Source organism: Bombyx mandarina, chromosome 05, assembly GCF_030267445.1.
Source record: "Bombyx mandarina strain Sakado chromosome 05, ASM3026744v2".
Classification (NCBI taxonomy): Eukaryota; Metazoa; Arthropoda; class Insecta; order Lepidoptera; family Bombycidae; genus Bombyx; species Bombyx mandarina.
In genome coordinates this window covers 12063320-12078042 of record NC_143212.1, presented here as the reverse complement: position 1 = coordinate 12078042, position 14723 = coordinate 12063320, and the positions used below count along the sequence as shown (strand labels likewise).

At 35.3% G+C, this 14723-nt stretch overlaps 2 protein-coding genes and 1 long non-coding RNA gene across 4 annotated transcripts; 1 reads left to right on the top strand and 2 right to left on the bottom strand.

Moving 5' to 3' along the window:
* The first annotated feature begins 1721 nt into the window (after window positions 1–1721).
* Window positions 1722–7928, top strand: LOC114252054 (trans-1,2-dihydrobenzene-1,2-diol dehydrogenase). 2 transcript variants are annotated; one of them, XM_028186536.2, is made up of 6 exons: window positions 1722–1843; window positions 2867–3065; window positions 4355–4646; window positions 4739–4985; window positions 5290–5443; window positions 5550–7928. In XM_028186536.2, the coding sequence occupies exons 2-6, from the start codon at window positions 2867–2869 to the stop codon at window positions 5666–5668; spliced, it is 1011 nt and encodes a 336-aa protein (XP_028042337.2). In that variant the 5' UTR covers window positions 1722–1843; the 3' UTR covers window positions 5669–7928. The 2 variants fall into 2 exon arrangements, with proteins under 2 accessions (XP_028042337.2, XP_089583925.1); XM_089727799.1 differs by having other exon boundaries at window positions 1731–1873.
* On the bottom strand, window positions 5732–14376 carry Gem2 (Gemin 2). Its single transcript, XM_028186539.2, has 4 exons — window positions 13913–14376; window positions 6876–7188; window positions 6165–6264; window positions 5732–5922 (listed from the first exon to the last, which is right to left on the bottom strand). Exons 1-4 carry the CDS (start codon window positions 14138–14140, stop codon window positions 5814–5816), a joined length of 750 nt encoding a protein of 249 aa, XP_028042340.2. The 5' UTR covers window positions 14141–14376; the 3' UTR covers window positions 5732–5813.
* LOC149502990 (uncharacterized) lies at window positions 9759–10847 on the bottom strand. Its single transcript, XR_016323164.1, has 2 exons — window positions 10814–10847; window positions 9759–10733 (listed from the first exon to the last, which is right to left on the bottom strand). It is a non-coding gene; the product is annotated as an uncharacterized LOC149502990 (long non-coding RNA).
* Window positions 14377–14723: the final 347 nt, after the last annotated feature.

The following is a 14723-nucleotide window of genomic DNA, read 5'->3' as shown; positions in this document are numbered from 1 at the left end:
AACATATTCGCCCGTACCGACAACGCTCTCTGCTCCCGCTCAATATCCTTAATATGGCTAAGGTCGGCAATTACTATATGTCCCAGATATTTAAATTCATAAACCTGGTAATTACTGGTGGTAGGACCTCTTGTGAGTCCGCACGGGTAGGTACCACCATCCCGCCTATTTTTTCCGTGAAGCAGTAATGCGTTTCGGTTTGAAGGGTGGGCAGCCGGTGTAACTATACGGACGCCTTTGAACTCATATCTTAAGGTGGGTGGCGGCATTTACGATGTAGATGCCTGTGGGCTCCACTAACCACTTCACGCCAGGTTTGAACTCATCCACAAAACTAAGCATTAAAAATAAATAAAAAAAGCCCTGGAAGCTGAGCCAGACCTTGAACTCATCTATCCGTCTAATGCAGTCTTTCCCAAAGTGGGCGATAACGCCCCCTTGTGGGCGCTGTAGGCCTAATGGGGGGCGGTAAGAGACCCAGAAAAAAATGGGGGCGTTGTGTAGAGGCTTGGGAGGCGATTTTAATTTCATCTAGGAGGACTCTTAGACACGACTGAGCTCTCGCTATAGTGGTTTTTAAGTAGGTAGAAAAAAACGGGGGCGCTAAAAAATAATTTATTCTCACAGTGGGCAGTAGACAAAATAAGTTTGGGAACCACTGGTCTAATGCAATAAATAAATATTGAGCATAGTTAGAGCGGTGTCTGTCTCCGTTGCATGAACACTGCCAAGCTGCTAAACGAATTAAATCAAGGAGGTAATGACAGCGTTTGCACGCAATCTCATCTACCCGCAACTATTTTAATTACTCTGCCATTGAAGATCATCAGAATGGCTTCAAGTTTTTGTACATTTAATTGTTCGCCCGTTGGTTTGGTGGTAAGTGATTCGACTTCTGGACCTTAAGGGATCGGGCTAGTTTCGTGTTCGAAGTCAGTGTCATTCATTTATGTGTTATTAATATGGTTTTCGGTGTATGTACTTGTGTGTGTGTGTTTCTGCTACCTATATATCTTAGCTTGGGGCTATCGAATCAAAACACTTTAATCGTAAATGGAATAAAAGGCAAAGAACGTATCTTTATTGGCTTAAAATCACAGCGTTCATTAAGAAAATTGAGTACGCTCAGAGAGTAAATTGCCATGAGAATTAAATTTAAATTATATAAGAAATTCCTAGTTTGTAAAGGTGCCAATTTATTCTCGTTCGAACCACAGATAAGAATAGAAAATTTATTTAACTATCTAGTTTAGGAATTGTAATTAGAACTTTTTGAAAGTGTGTTAGGACGATTAGAATTCTACAATTAGCTAGTTTTTACTTATTTTTATTGATTAGATAGGAGTTATCATGGCCCATCTGATGTTAAGGGTTACGGGAATCTAACGAAGTGTCAAAGTTAATGCCGTCAAAGATCTTGAGACATGAGGTCTAAATCTCGATATAAATTGGCGCAATGGCCAGGTTGCCTTCACGCTTTCGCCTATATTCTTCATTACAAAAAATAAATATAGTTTGGGACAGACCTTGTAATTTACTGTCAACAATTCCGGACGTACAGTTTAATTTCGTACTAAGTCTAACCATGGTCTTTGAAGCACGGTTTCAATTCAAAATGTAGAGGAAAAGTTAAGTTCTATGGTTTTTCACTGCGCAATCTCGCTCTTGCGACAACCCAGTATCCCAGTGGTAGATATACATACATTTATGATACTCTGTGTAGATAACGTTTTTTATCAATCAATTCACACAAGTCAAGAATCAACGTCACGTACTTACATATTGTTCAGTTTAATATTAAAAAATATTGTTTTGTATTTGAAATTCATTAAATCCATTTAAGGTGAGACTTAAAAATGTAATACATGAACAAGCAAGTTTTAGTTATTATCTCGCCTTATATATTGGAACACAATTAAAGTTGGTAAAATTAGTTTTGACATTTGGCAGCCAAACTCAAGATTGGCCACATATTTTCTAAAGATGCCGCTATATATGATAGCTTTATTCTATATACATAGTTATTACTCCTCTATTCTTAATTCTCATAATCTTAAGTCTATCATGCAGGTTTTCAGAAAATTTCGAAGGCAATGAACCATAAAGCATTGTATATTATGTACTTTGCTCTTGGACCATAGTAATGTATGACCTATCACAGTGTGCCAATAAATACCTATTACAAACAATAATTTCATCTATATACACTAATATTGAAATGAAAAACATTTAATTCGTTTGTTTGTTTGTAAGATTTAGATATCCTCTAGAAACGCTGTCTCGGATATAAACTCCATTTTTATCATTTCTCAGGCAGAATTTTTAATTCTGTAATTTTTTTTATGTATCGAGTTTTTTTATTTTATTTCAACAGTATTTGAATTACGAAGGATAAAATGTATCTCATCATCTAAAATAAGTAATTATTCTCACTAAAATCTTATTGGATAAGGGTTTCTTTTTACTGTTGAATGACCCACATGGCTTTAAGTGGTTTCCGGAAACTAAATATAGCTTAAGTGCATACACCCACCTTGAGACATGAGTTCCAAGTCTCAGTTTTATAGTAAAACGCCTACTCCGCCGTTTAAACCGAAACGCATTGCTTTACGGCAGAAATATCAGTGTGGTTGGTACCTGTGCGTATTCATAAGATGCCCTCCCGCCAGGTATCTGATTAAGGGTCTAATTGTATCTATTATTACCTTTTATGTTTGCTACTGTCTTCATAGCCTTAACGTCGATTCTTTCTATTTTGCTCTGACCTCTACATATGTACATATTTTAAAATAATCTAATATAAACAAACATATTTGCATCTACTACAATATAAGAAATTCATAAGATTATCTTTTTAATATTTTAGATGACCATACGTTGGGGTATCGTAACCGCAGGAAAAATCAGCCATGATTTTGTCAACGCTTTCAACAGCTATCCTAACAAGGGGGATCAGGTTATAACCGCAGTGGCCGCTCGAACGAAGCCAGAAGAATTTGCAAAGCTACACAATATTCCCATAGTATTCGATTCCTATAAAGCCTTGGCTGAGAGTAATGAGATTGGTATGTTTGTAGGATTATGTATAAGACAGAAATTTATTTAGAATAATCAAGTACTAAAATCAACCGAAGCCTTTAATAATTTATTGCACGACTGGTCGAGTCTGCAAACTCTGCGATATCCATTTGTGCAAATAACAAAAAAACACTGTCCACATTCGAGCAGCATACATATAACTTTTGAGTCTTAGCTTTTTTGGATAAATAACTTTTTTGGTAAATGAAAAAAAAAGATAGATAAAATACGACGGGGGCTTTGACCAGGGGACGCGCCGTTTCTATACGGGGATGGTTCGCTCAATGGCCCTATACGGAGCGCCCGTGTGGGGCCAGTCTCTGGCCGTGGAGGCGAAGCTGCTGTTATGGCCGCAACGCACCATCGCGGTCAGGGTCATCTGTGGTTATAGCACCATCTCCTTAGAGTCGGCGTTCTGGCTGGAACGCCACCTTGCATCCTGGAGGCAGTGGCACTCGCCGCTGTCTATCAGTGGCGGGCTGATCTCGTGCCCGGGGCGTGGCGCGTCCCAGCCCGTGTGGTCAGAGCGCGGAGGGCCCAATCTCAGCGGTCCGTGCTGGAGTCATGGTCCAAGCAGCTGGCCGATCCTTCGGCTGGTCGTAGGACCGTCGAAGCGATTCGCCCGGTCTTGGTGGATTGGGTGAATCGTGACAGAGGATAACTTTCCGGCTCACGCAGGTGCTCACTGGGCATGGTTGCTTCGATAAGTGCTTGCACCGAATCGGAGTCGAGCCGACGCCAGAGTGCCACCATTGTGATTGTGACTTGGACAGCGCGGAGCACACGCTCGTCGTCTGCCCAACATAGGAGGGGTGGCGCCGTGACGTCATCGCAAAAATAGGGAACGACTTGTCGTTGCAGTGTTGTGGCATCGATGCTCGGCGGCGGCGAATCGTGGAAGGCGATGCTCGACTTCTGCGAGTGCACCATCTCGCAGAAGAAGGCGGCGGGGCGTATGAGAGACGCACAAGCCCCTCGCCGTCGAGCGAGGGCTAGGGAAGCGGATGTCGTCCAAGCCCTGGCCCTCTAAGTGTTTCGGGTCCCCTGACATGTCGGTCTGGGGACCGGCGAGGGGGGCCTAAGAAGACGACGTGCAAGCTGCTCTGCACACTTTTTACGCAAGAGCATCCGGGTGATGGAAGGTCGGCTATCCTCGACTCCGACATGCCCCGCCCGCCATCCCCAGTGGAAGGCGGAAGTCCGGCTATTTCCTACTGACCAAAAAAAGATAAAAGACTGTTATTATATACCTACCCTTTAAAACACATTGTTTAAGATGTGGCTTATATTGGTGCGCTAAATCCTGATCATTACAACATATCAAAACTATTTCTCGAAAACGGCAAGCATGTTCTTTGCGAAAAACCTTTGTGTTTGAACTACAAACAAGCCGAGAGCCTAATCAGGTTTGCGAAGAGTAAGAAACTATTTCTAATGGAAGCTGTTTGGTCGAGATTTTCTCCAACCTACATTGCCCTTGAAAAAGAAATCAATTCCGGGAAATTGGGAGACGTTATGTTCGTCGAAGTCAATTTTGGTGTACCTATTGTTACAGTCGATAGACTGAGGTGAGCTGCTTTACTTATAAAAATATGTGTATTTCAAATTCGTTACACAAAGAATAATTCCCTGATAACATTTTTCTATTTTATTATTATAGGAAAAAGGAATTAGGCGGAAGTTCTGTTATGGACATTGGAATTTACACACTGCAATTTGCTCAATACATATTTAAGGAGGAACCCAAAAAAGTAACAACTGTAGGGGGTCTGAACGAAGACGGAGTGGACATTTACGAAACGATAATTTTAGAGTATGATGGTGACAGACGCGCAGTCCTCAACGTTGATAGTAGGTTCAAAATGTGGAACAAAGCCACTGTGGTTGGCACCAACGGTCATATTACAGTAAGACCCTCAACTTAAATTATTTTTAGAATAGTAATAGTCACAGTACACAGCATGTACTATATACATGTGTGTAGCAACAGCCTGCGATGTCGTGTCCAAATGGTTGTCTGAATAAGATCGCTTTAAGGGATAAGACTGTCCATAGCACAAATTATACCTGCCTATTGATTAGTTTTCAATGTAAATTGTTTTGGTGCTTATTAGTATAAGATTAACTCATTGGTATATGACAATAGATGTTATCAGTCTGTGATTTTTTACAAATAATTGTTGATAATTATATTATCTAACATAATTTTAGATAGAGGATCCGTTCCATTTCCCGGAAATTTTTATTAACACAGATGGAACAGTAGAAAAGTTTCCGCTTCATAAATCTTCATTACCCTACAACTTTAGAAACAGCGCCGGTTTAGTTTACCAAGCGCTTGAAGTAGAAAAGTGTCTTAAAGAAGGTAAAAATATACAAAAACAATACTAGATTACAAAATAATAAAATTCATGGGATTTATAAATACTTTTCCAAAAAAAAAATTACTTAATGTGTTCCCAATTTTTCAGGGCTAATTGAATCACCTCGTATGTCACATAAGGAAAGCTTAGTCTTGGCAAAATTGGAGCAAACAGTCCGCAAACAACTTGGAGTTTACTATGATGTTGATGACCAAGAATTTCCTTGAGCGGTTTAGAATTGAAATACAGAATAAATAATGTGTTAAAAAAATATTATTTGTCACCACAGATTTTATATTCATACAAAATTTATTTCAGTATCACAATAATGTTCTTACAAAATCATACATTATAGTTATTATTTATTAAAATTCAGTCTGCTAGATCATACTGTCTAAAATATCTTGCCACTAAACATATAAATATATTTAAAGGTGTTGCTGCAGTAATAGCATTTTCTTCATCAGGGTTTAGACTAAACCTGTAATTATAATTTCCATAAGTGGATGCAATCAACAATTTTTAAATAAGAAAACGAAAAATCAAATTTCTTGTCATCATCATCAACCTATAGCAGTTTACTGCTGGACATAGGCCTATCCAATTGCACACCACAGCATGATTGTAGGCTTCTCTCACCCGGATCTTTCACAATCTTTGTTACATTTGTTTATTTAGCTGTGGTCACCTGCTGTAAATAACAATACGTGTTATTATATTTACCTTATTTCAGCACATTTTCGAGCTAAATTTCTTAGAATACTTGTTGTATCAGACAATAGAGGTAGTTGGGTACAGGCCAAAAATGCATATACCCATTGACCTGAAAATGAAAAGGCCACCCAATAAAAACGTCTTCTGTATGCATCTGAACAATTTGTACTAAAAAAAATATGGTTTGTAAAACACAATGTATTCTATAAATAAGTTTAAAAATTGATATATATTAATTTGACAGATAGGTTGGGTGGTTACGAAATCTCTGCTTTCAAAGTGGATTTTTGGGAGAGCTGATATGCGATTTCCTTACAAAGCATTCACTAATCATCCTTACCCCAGATACAAATTTACTGTTATCTTGATTTTATTCTCTTTATATAAATCTCACTTGTTGTTACAAAATCTTGTATAATTTTCTATAAAGTTAAAGTAAAGACAGAATGCTATGATTGAATCAAAATTATGGAACACATAAATAATAGTGACAGATTGTATGAATAATTCGGTTTGTTGATAGTAATAAAACAGGTCAAAAGTTTTCACTTTACAAAAGAGCTGTAATCAATAGGAAGATGATAGAAAAACTTCAATATAAAATCCACAAACTCTGTTAATGAGAATAACATGAAGAAGTTCAATTTTCAAATCCATTTAAATTTAATTAACGGCTCTTAATCATCTTCTGAACATGTACAGTGTAAAGTAATGACTTACCTGTTTTATGTTCTATAGTATTACCAGGTTTCGTTCTACTAATAATATCAGTAAGTACTTCTAAACCTTGGTCTAGTAATGCATGTTGTAATCCAAGCACGCATGATAATGTTGGAATATGGGTACTGAAGAACTGTTTCCATTCAATTACACAGGTTGGTTTTATTTCTATAATATTAATATTGTTTTTCCATATTTTCCTTTTTGACAGCAAACGAGATATGTACATTCGAGTTTCTGAGAAATCTGCTACTTGCATGTTTTGCCATTCAATTGTAGGTTTTAACTTCTCAGGTACTGATAGCCTCGGAAACTAAAAAGACATTTCCATTAGACATCTATTCAAATTACAATAACATTACTAAGCCACCAAACTATTAAAACTATATTCTTAGATCTGTTATGTATTATTTCACAGATTTAACGAATGCTCTTGGAACCACCCATCAAAAACCATCAGTGACTAATAACTATAAATTAATTCTGCTGTAATTGCAGTTTGCTTTCTACGAATAGTGCAGATCATAAATTAATTACAGGATATACAATTTTGTGAGCTGATTATTAACTTTTTTATTTTTACAAAATTTATTATGACTTTTATGGTCATATGAATAATTTTGTGTAGCCCATTTTTTGTGTAAACATCTTGTAGACATTTTGTGTAGACATCTTAAGACTGTATTCAGGCATCAGGAATGAATCATTTAAGAATATGTCCCAAGGTATGAATCTATTAAGATAAAATATCAGTGTATTTATTGTTTTACTTATATTTTACAAATTACTATTGTGAATGTTTTGAATTATAATTTACAAATATATTTTTAGTACTACCTACTATGCCTGAATGAATAAGATTAGTAATGTCATATTAAGCGGTAGATTGGGAAACCTCAAATCGGTCGGACGTGCTTTTTGTTAATTTTCCATTTTATTTTGATTTTCATGTTAATTTTCTTTTTTTCTTTTGTTTCTTTTTTAAATATTTAGATCAGATAAGTTGTAGTTTGTATATATTTTAGTAGTTAGTTAGTATTAAAGTTTAAATTTGATTTATTCTGTGTAAATTTCATACTATTGGTAAGCTTTATTTTCTTCTCTTTTCCTTCATGACATGATGGACCCCCCGGGTGATCCTGGGGGGACAGCCCCCGATATAGGTCATGTAGTGACAATTTCAAATAATGACGATGGTAGTACCATGGATACAGATGGTTCAGTTTCCCAAATATCTTGTGGTCGTAAAAGAGTGTCAGCTCTGCCCAGAATCTGCAGGCACTGTAATAAAAGACGACGAAAACACCGTGGTGATAAGAAAGATGTTAAGGAAAGTGATTGCCAATGTGTAGAAATTAGTAAACAAATACTTTCCAAAGTCGATTCCGGCAATAATTCTTCTATAGTAGTAGAGACCACACAAAACAATAACACAGACTCTCCACCACAACCACAGCCCCCTGTTGCAAGGCTGTTATATAACTCATCCGATGCTGCTCCTTATGTTGTTCACATTCAAAAACAATTTTCATCTCCCGACGATAATATTACTTTACATCCAGTTACATTTGGACGCTTTCTCAAAAGAAATTCTATTAAAAATATTGTGAATGGAAGTTTAAAAAGGATAGGCCGGAATAGACTATCTATTTCTTTTTCTAAGCATCAAGATGCAAATGACTTTGTTGAAAACAAAAATTTAGAATGTGAAAAATATAAGGCTTTTATTCCATCATTTTCTGTGAGCAGAATAGGAATAGTAAGAGGAGTTCCAGCTGAGTGGTCCGAAGAGGAAATAAAAGATAATGTTTCTGTTCCTATTGGGTGCGGTCCAATCATAAAAATTAGGAGAATAAAACGGAAGATGATGATTGATGGACAAAACCATCTTAAATGTACTGAGTCTGTAGTATTTACTTTTGATGGTCAAATTTTGCCTAAACGTGTTTATATGTGCTACACTGCTCTTACTGTAGACTTGTATATATATCCTACTATTCAATGCTACAATTGTTGTCGGTTTGGGCATGTCAAATCTCAATGCAGATCTAAACCAAGATGTTTTAGATGTGGTCAAGGACATAGTGGTGATAACTGCTCCATTCAAGAAGATTTTATATCTTGTTGTCTATGTAAGGGGTCCCATATTGCAACCGATAAAAAATGCTTAGAATATGAAAGACAAAGAGCTATAAAGGAATCAATGGCTAAGAGCTGTATTTCCTATTCAGAAGCTTCAAAACTACATCCATTTGTCTCTCAAATTTCTTATGCAGATGCATTGCTCTCATCACCTAACATCACTCCTAATACTTTTCCAACCCAGCATCAACATCCTACATCTAAAGCTATGAACAGTAGTACTTCATATAAAAAAACTGTTTTTGTTAAACCAAAGCCTCCACCTACACTTAGCAAAGGGTATGACAAATCAGCTCACCAAGAAATTTTAAGGGATTTTAATATTCCCCAACCCTCCAATGGATGTGCATTAACTGACAAAGACAATGAAAACCCATTGGAAACCCCAGTACTTAATTTAATTATCTCTCTTATAAAATCTCTTAGTCAATCGAATGAATTTACACCGTCCAACGCTGCCTTATTAGTTTCTGCAATTACTCAAATTTATAAACCAAATAATGGACAAAGTTCTTCAATGGAATTGTCAAAGCATCACTCCTAAAAAAAGTGATCTTATTTATTTATTAAATAAATATAAACCTTATATCTGTGCTCTTCAAGAGACATGGTTGAAACCAGGATCTTTATTTAAGATTCGTGGTTATTCATGTCTCAGGGAAGATCGTGTGGATGGGCATGGCGGAGTAGCCATGCTTGTGAAACACCCCCTTTCTTTTTCTCTCTTCTCTATTCCTTCTCACAGTAATAATTTTTCTATTATTGCTGCTTTAGTCGAAAATATCTGTTATGTATCTATTTATATACCTCATCCTTCTTCTGCAATCTTGAATGAAATTAAAGATATCATTTACATTCTTCCAAAGCCTTTTATGATCCTTGGCGATTTTAACTGTCGCCATGAATCCTGGGGTTACTTATCTTCTAATAGCTATGGTAACACATTAATAGATATATTTGATTCAGTGAATTTGTGTATATTAAATGATGGTCGCCCTACTCGACGTTCTCTTCCTGACGAGGGCCCAAGTTGTCCAGATTTAACAGTCTCTACACCTAATCTTGCTTCTTCTTTGTCTTGGGATCCATTGCGATCTACTTTTGGTAGTGATCACTTCCCATTATTATTATCATTTCCAACCGGCAATAACAGCAATAATGTATTACATAAAACATATTCTCCTCGTCTAAAATATAAGCTTAATGATGCTGATTGGGATTTATATAAAGATCTAATAAAAAACAAAATTATTACACTTCCAAAAATTAATCCAGGTACAGAATCTCTGTGTGCAGATTCTTTGGCAAGAACATTTATTGAGGTCGCCAATGAAATTTTTCTTAATAAAAATAGCTCTTTGGGTTTTATTCCTTCTCCTCCTTGGTGGGATAATGAATGCACTCAGGCAGTAAAGAGAAGAAAATATGCTGAAATTACATACTGTGAATGTTCCACTGATGAGAATTTTGAAATTCTTACAAAGATAATGTCAGAAACTTCAAAATTTCTAAAGAAAAAGAAATTTGATGGCTGGAAAACCTTCTGCTATTCAATATCACCTGATGTCAAACCATCTCTTGTATGGCAAAATATAAGGAGGTTTAGATCTGCATTCAAATATTCATCTCCAAAATCAATACCTTCTCATTTAGTTAATAGCTTTTTAGATAAATTAGCTCCTCCTTTCGTTCCCGAAGACTTAACAATTCCCTACCCTGTAAAAATATAAATAATCATAACTATTTTGGTCTAAACAGTATATTTTCTCTCACTGAATTAAAAGGTGTATTGTCACATGTTAAGGATTCTGCTCCTGGACTGGACGGTATACCTTATTCCTTTATTTCTCATTTAAATGATGATGCTTTATTTATTATTTATCTCTTATAAATTCCATAGTGACATCTGGTAACATCCCCTCCACGTGGAAACGCCAGGAAATAATTCCCGTTCTGAAACCTGATAGGTGCTCCTCAGACCATTCTGCCTATCGCCCAATCGCACTTTCTTCTGTTTTGATGAAAATTACAGAACATCTTATAAAAAACCGTTTAGAATGGTTTGTTGAGCATAACGGTCTATTATGTGAATCCCAGTTTGGTTTCAGACGTGGGAAAAGTACTATTGATAGTTTAAGCATATTCGTTTCTGATATTCAATTATCATTCTCCAATAATAAATCAGTAATAGCTGCGTTCTTAGATATAAATTGTGCGTATGATAACGTAGTGATAAGTATTTTAAAGAGTAAGCTTTTACAACTTAATATACCACTGCTATTATCAAAGTTTATCATAAACATGCTTTCCGAAAGATACATAGTCCTGAAACTAGATGACGGGAAGTCAATTACTCGACTTGTTTCAAAGGGCCTTCCTCAAGGATCAGTACTTAGTCCAATATTATATAATATTTATACTCAAGATTTAAAATCATCACTTAATAGTGTAAATGTCCTTCAGTATGCTGATGATCTTTTAATTTACTGTTGTGATAAATCTATTGAAAAAGCTAGTTCGTCTATAACACAATCGCTGATAAATTTAAAAACTTGGTTGGACCTAAATGGCCTTGATCTATCACCTGCAAAAAGTACAATAGTTTTATTCACGAGATCAAGAACGCCTCCTCCTATCTCTATATTTTATGAGGGTAATCAGATTCCAGTCAAAGCTAATGTTAAGTTTTTGGGAATTGTCTTAGATTCGAAACTGACTGGTATCCCACATTGTGATTACCTAAATACTAAATGTGAACGTGCTCTTAATATTTTAAGATGTTTGTCAGGTGTTAGGTGGGGTGCTCACCCTTTTTGCATGAAATTGTTATATAATGCACTTATAAGAAGTATGCTAGATTATGGTACATTCTTGCTGGAGCCTGGGAGTGTTAAAGCATTTAAAAAACTAGATCTCATACAGTCCAAAGCTTTACGAATAGTTTCTGGTGCTATGCGGTCAAGCCCTATCAATGCTCTTCAAGTAGAATGTGGTGATCCTCCACTACATCTACGTCGTCAATATTTAGCAGACAAATTTATATTCCGATCTTTTCAGTTTCTTAACCACTCTCTTTATAACAAACTTCAGCAACTTTCTCATTGTATAGATACATCTGCATATTGGAGACATAAAAAACCACCTTGTCTAATCAATAGTTTTAAGAAATTTATTAACATAAAAGCTCCTATTCATCGATCCATTAATTACCCTCTTTTCAATACTAGCTTTGAAGCATTAATGTCTCTTCCAGAAATCCATTTTAACTTTGATTTAAAGAAGCACGATATTTGTACAAAATTTTCATTTAATCTTCTTAAAAATACTGTTTGGGTTAATTACCATCATATTTTCACGGACGCGTCTAAACACTCCTCTTCTGATCCTGTTGGTGTAGGTGTCTATCATGCTCAATTTAAAATATCACAGAAAATCAAACTTCCTCCGGAAACATCGGTGTTTACTGGGGAATGTTACGGTATTTTTAAGGCTATTGAATATATTATTCTATTTAAACTTCCAAAAACAATAATTTTCTCTGATTCAAAAAGTGCCTTACAGTCTCTCAATAGGTTCCCATTTAAATCAAAAAATATTTCTTCTGTTGTCATAGAAATAAGAAATCTATTAAATAAATGCAATCATTTTGGTCTTTCTGTGCTCTTTGTATGGATCCCTAGCCATAGTGACATTGCTGGTAATATAAAAGCAGACCAATTAGCTAATGAAGCCGTGGAAGATGGCGACATTTTCCCTTATAAAGTTTATTGCCAGGATCTAGGCGCTCTTCCTGTAGTTCACCTTCAGGATCGCTGGAATAGACTCTGGACTGAAACTGGTCAATCAAAAGGCAGGAGATATTTTAACCTTCAGCCAATTATTTCATTAAAGCCGTGGTTTTTCCGTGTCAAATGCAATAAGCTAGTATGTTCTTCTATCATAAGAATGCGTTTGGGTCATGTTTGCACTCCTGTTCATCTTAATAGATTAGGCATTGTATCTACTGACATATGTGAATGTGAATCAGATAAATGTGATCTAGATCACATTTTCTTTTCATGTCCTCTATACGACCGCTCCTCATTCCTGAATGATCTAATGTCTCTTAATGTTCCTTTTCCTACCTGTATATCCTGTATAATTATGTATCCATGTATATTTTATAAAATATTGTCATCTTTCATCCTTCAGAACCATATTAAAGTTTAAATATTTGATTTGTAAGTGTATATATGTATATTTATGAAATTTTTATTGTCCGTTTCAAACTTCTTCCAACTTATCTGATCGTTTCTCATGTTTCATATCCTATTTTAACTTGGTTTCCCAATCTTTTAATTTACGTCATTGGCAAAAAGTAAACGCTATTGCCAAAAGAAGAAAAAAAAAAAAAAAAAAAAATGTCATATTAATAAACATAAATAAGTGATATCAATTAATTAATTATTCTTGATTTAGTACACATTAAAATTCTTTTAATTATTCTTATCAGTGCTAATAATGAAAATTATGTATAAAATGACATCTCAGCTGCATTTTGCACAATTAAGTGAGCTTAACTCTGTGTATTGAAAATTAATTAAAACAAATTTATTCATATAGAACCAGGTTTGATAGTTGAAATCAAACTCGGTTTGGTGAAAAAAGGTGACCTAAACATTAAAATTAGATTGATGCAGATAATGATTTTAAAAATGTTATACAACTTTAGCTACTGGTGCAGATATTTAGAACAATGCGGAAATGTACCCAACCTTTTCCATAGTTACATCAGATGCTGTATATAAATATATTACACCAGAAATTCGTTTCAAAATCATTGGCATCATGGTTACATGAATGTAAATTTTGTTAATCAATCATTTTTAAAATCGTTTTTCAGAACTTCAACTGACCTCATGCACATACTGAGACTGATTTTCGGCAAACTTTGAATAATCTTTGTTGCATTTCGTAACTGCTGCAATGTTTTTACGCTCCTTTATGACTTTAAGTAAATATTCTTCACCGTTCGTTGGAACCTCTTTTAATTGCACATCAGGACTTATTTTGAAGCACGGTGATACTATATCCAAATTATCTTCATCATCCTTCATTGTTTTCAAGTACTTTTTCAATGACATCTTTTTCACTAAATTACAGCTTTGAGATATTATAACATTAACAATTCATAGTACATATATATGTAATGACTAATAAATAATACTTTTGTTTTGTCTATTTAGGCAGTCAAAAGAAATATAGCCCGTACAGCAATATTCATAGTTAATAACACTTAATATTTGGACAATATTTTTCTATAATTTCATTCTTGTGATCGGAAACGCGGTTTTATTAGTGATCGGTGACAGCACTGACAGCTGTTGGAATGTTGATCACAGATTATTAATAAATAGTCTTTTTTTTTTTCTCCCATTTCTTGGCCTGCACGGTTTGTGCGTCAGCCATAATAAATAGTTACTAATGTTGATTTCATAGAGTTAGTGTTGTAGGTACTTATTAACTCCATGGTTGATTTATAAAATCGGGCTTTTTTATCACGTAAATGTAGATTGTGGCAGTAGTGTGAAGATTCGAAAAGATAGCATTTTTGAAGTGAAACTTCTAATGCGATTTTCAACAAGGTTGCGACGTTTAAACTTTAACGCTACCATATCAGAGAAAGAATTTTTATTAAGCGATTTTATGACCTCGTATCTAAGACCT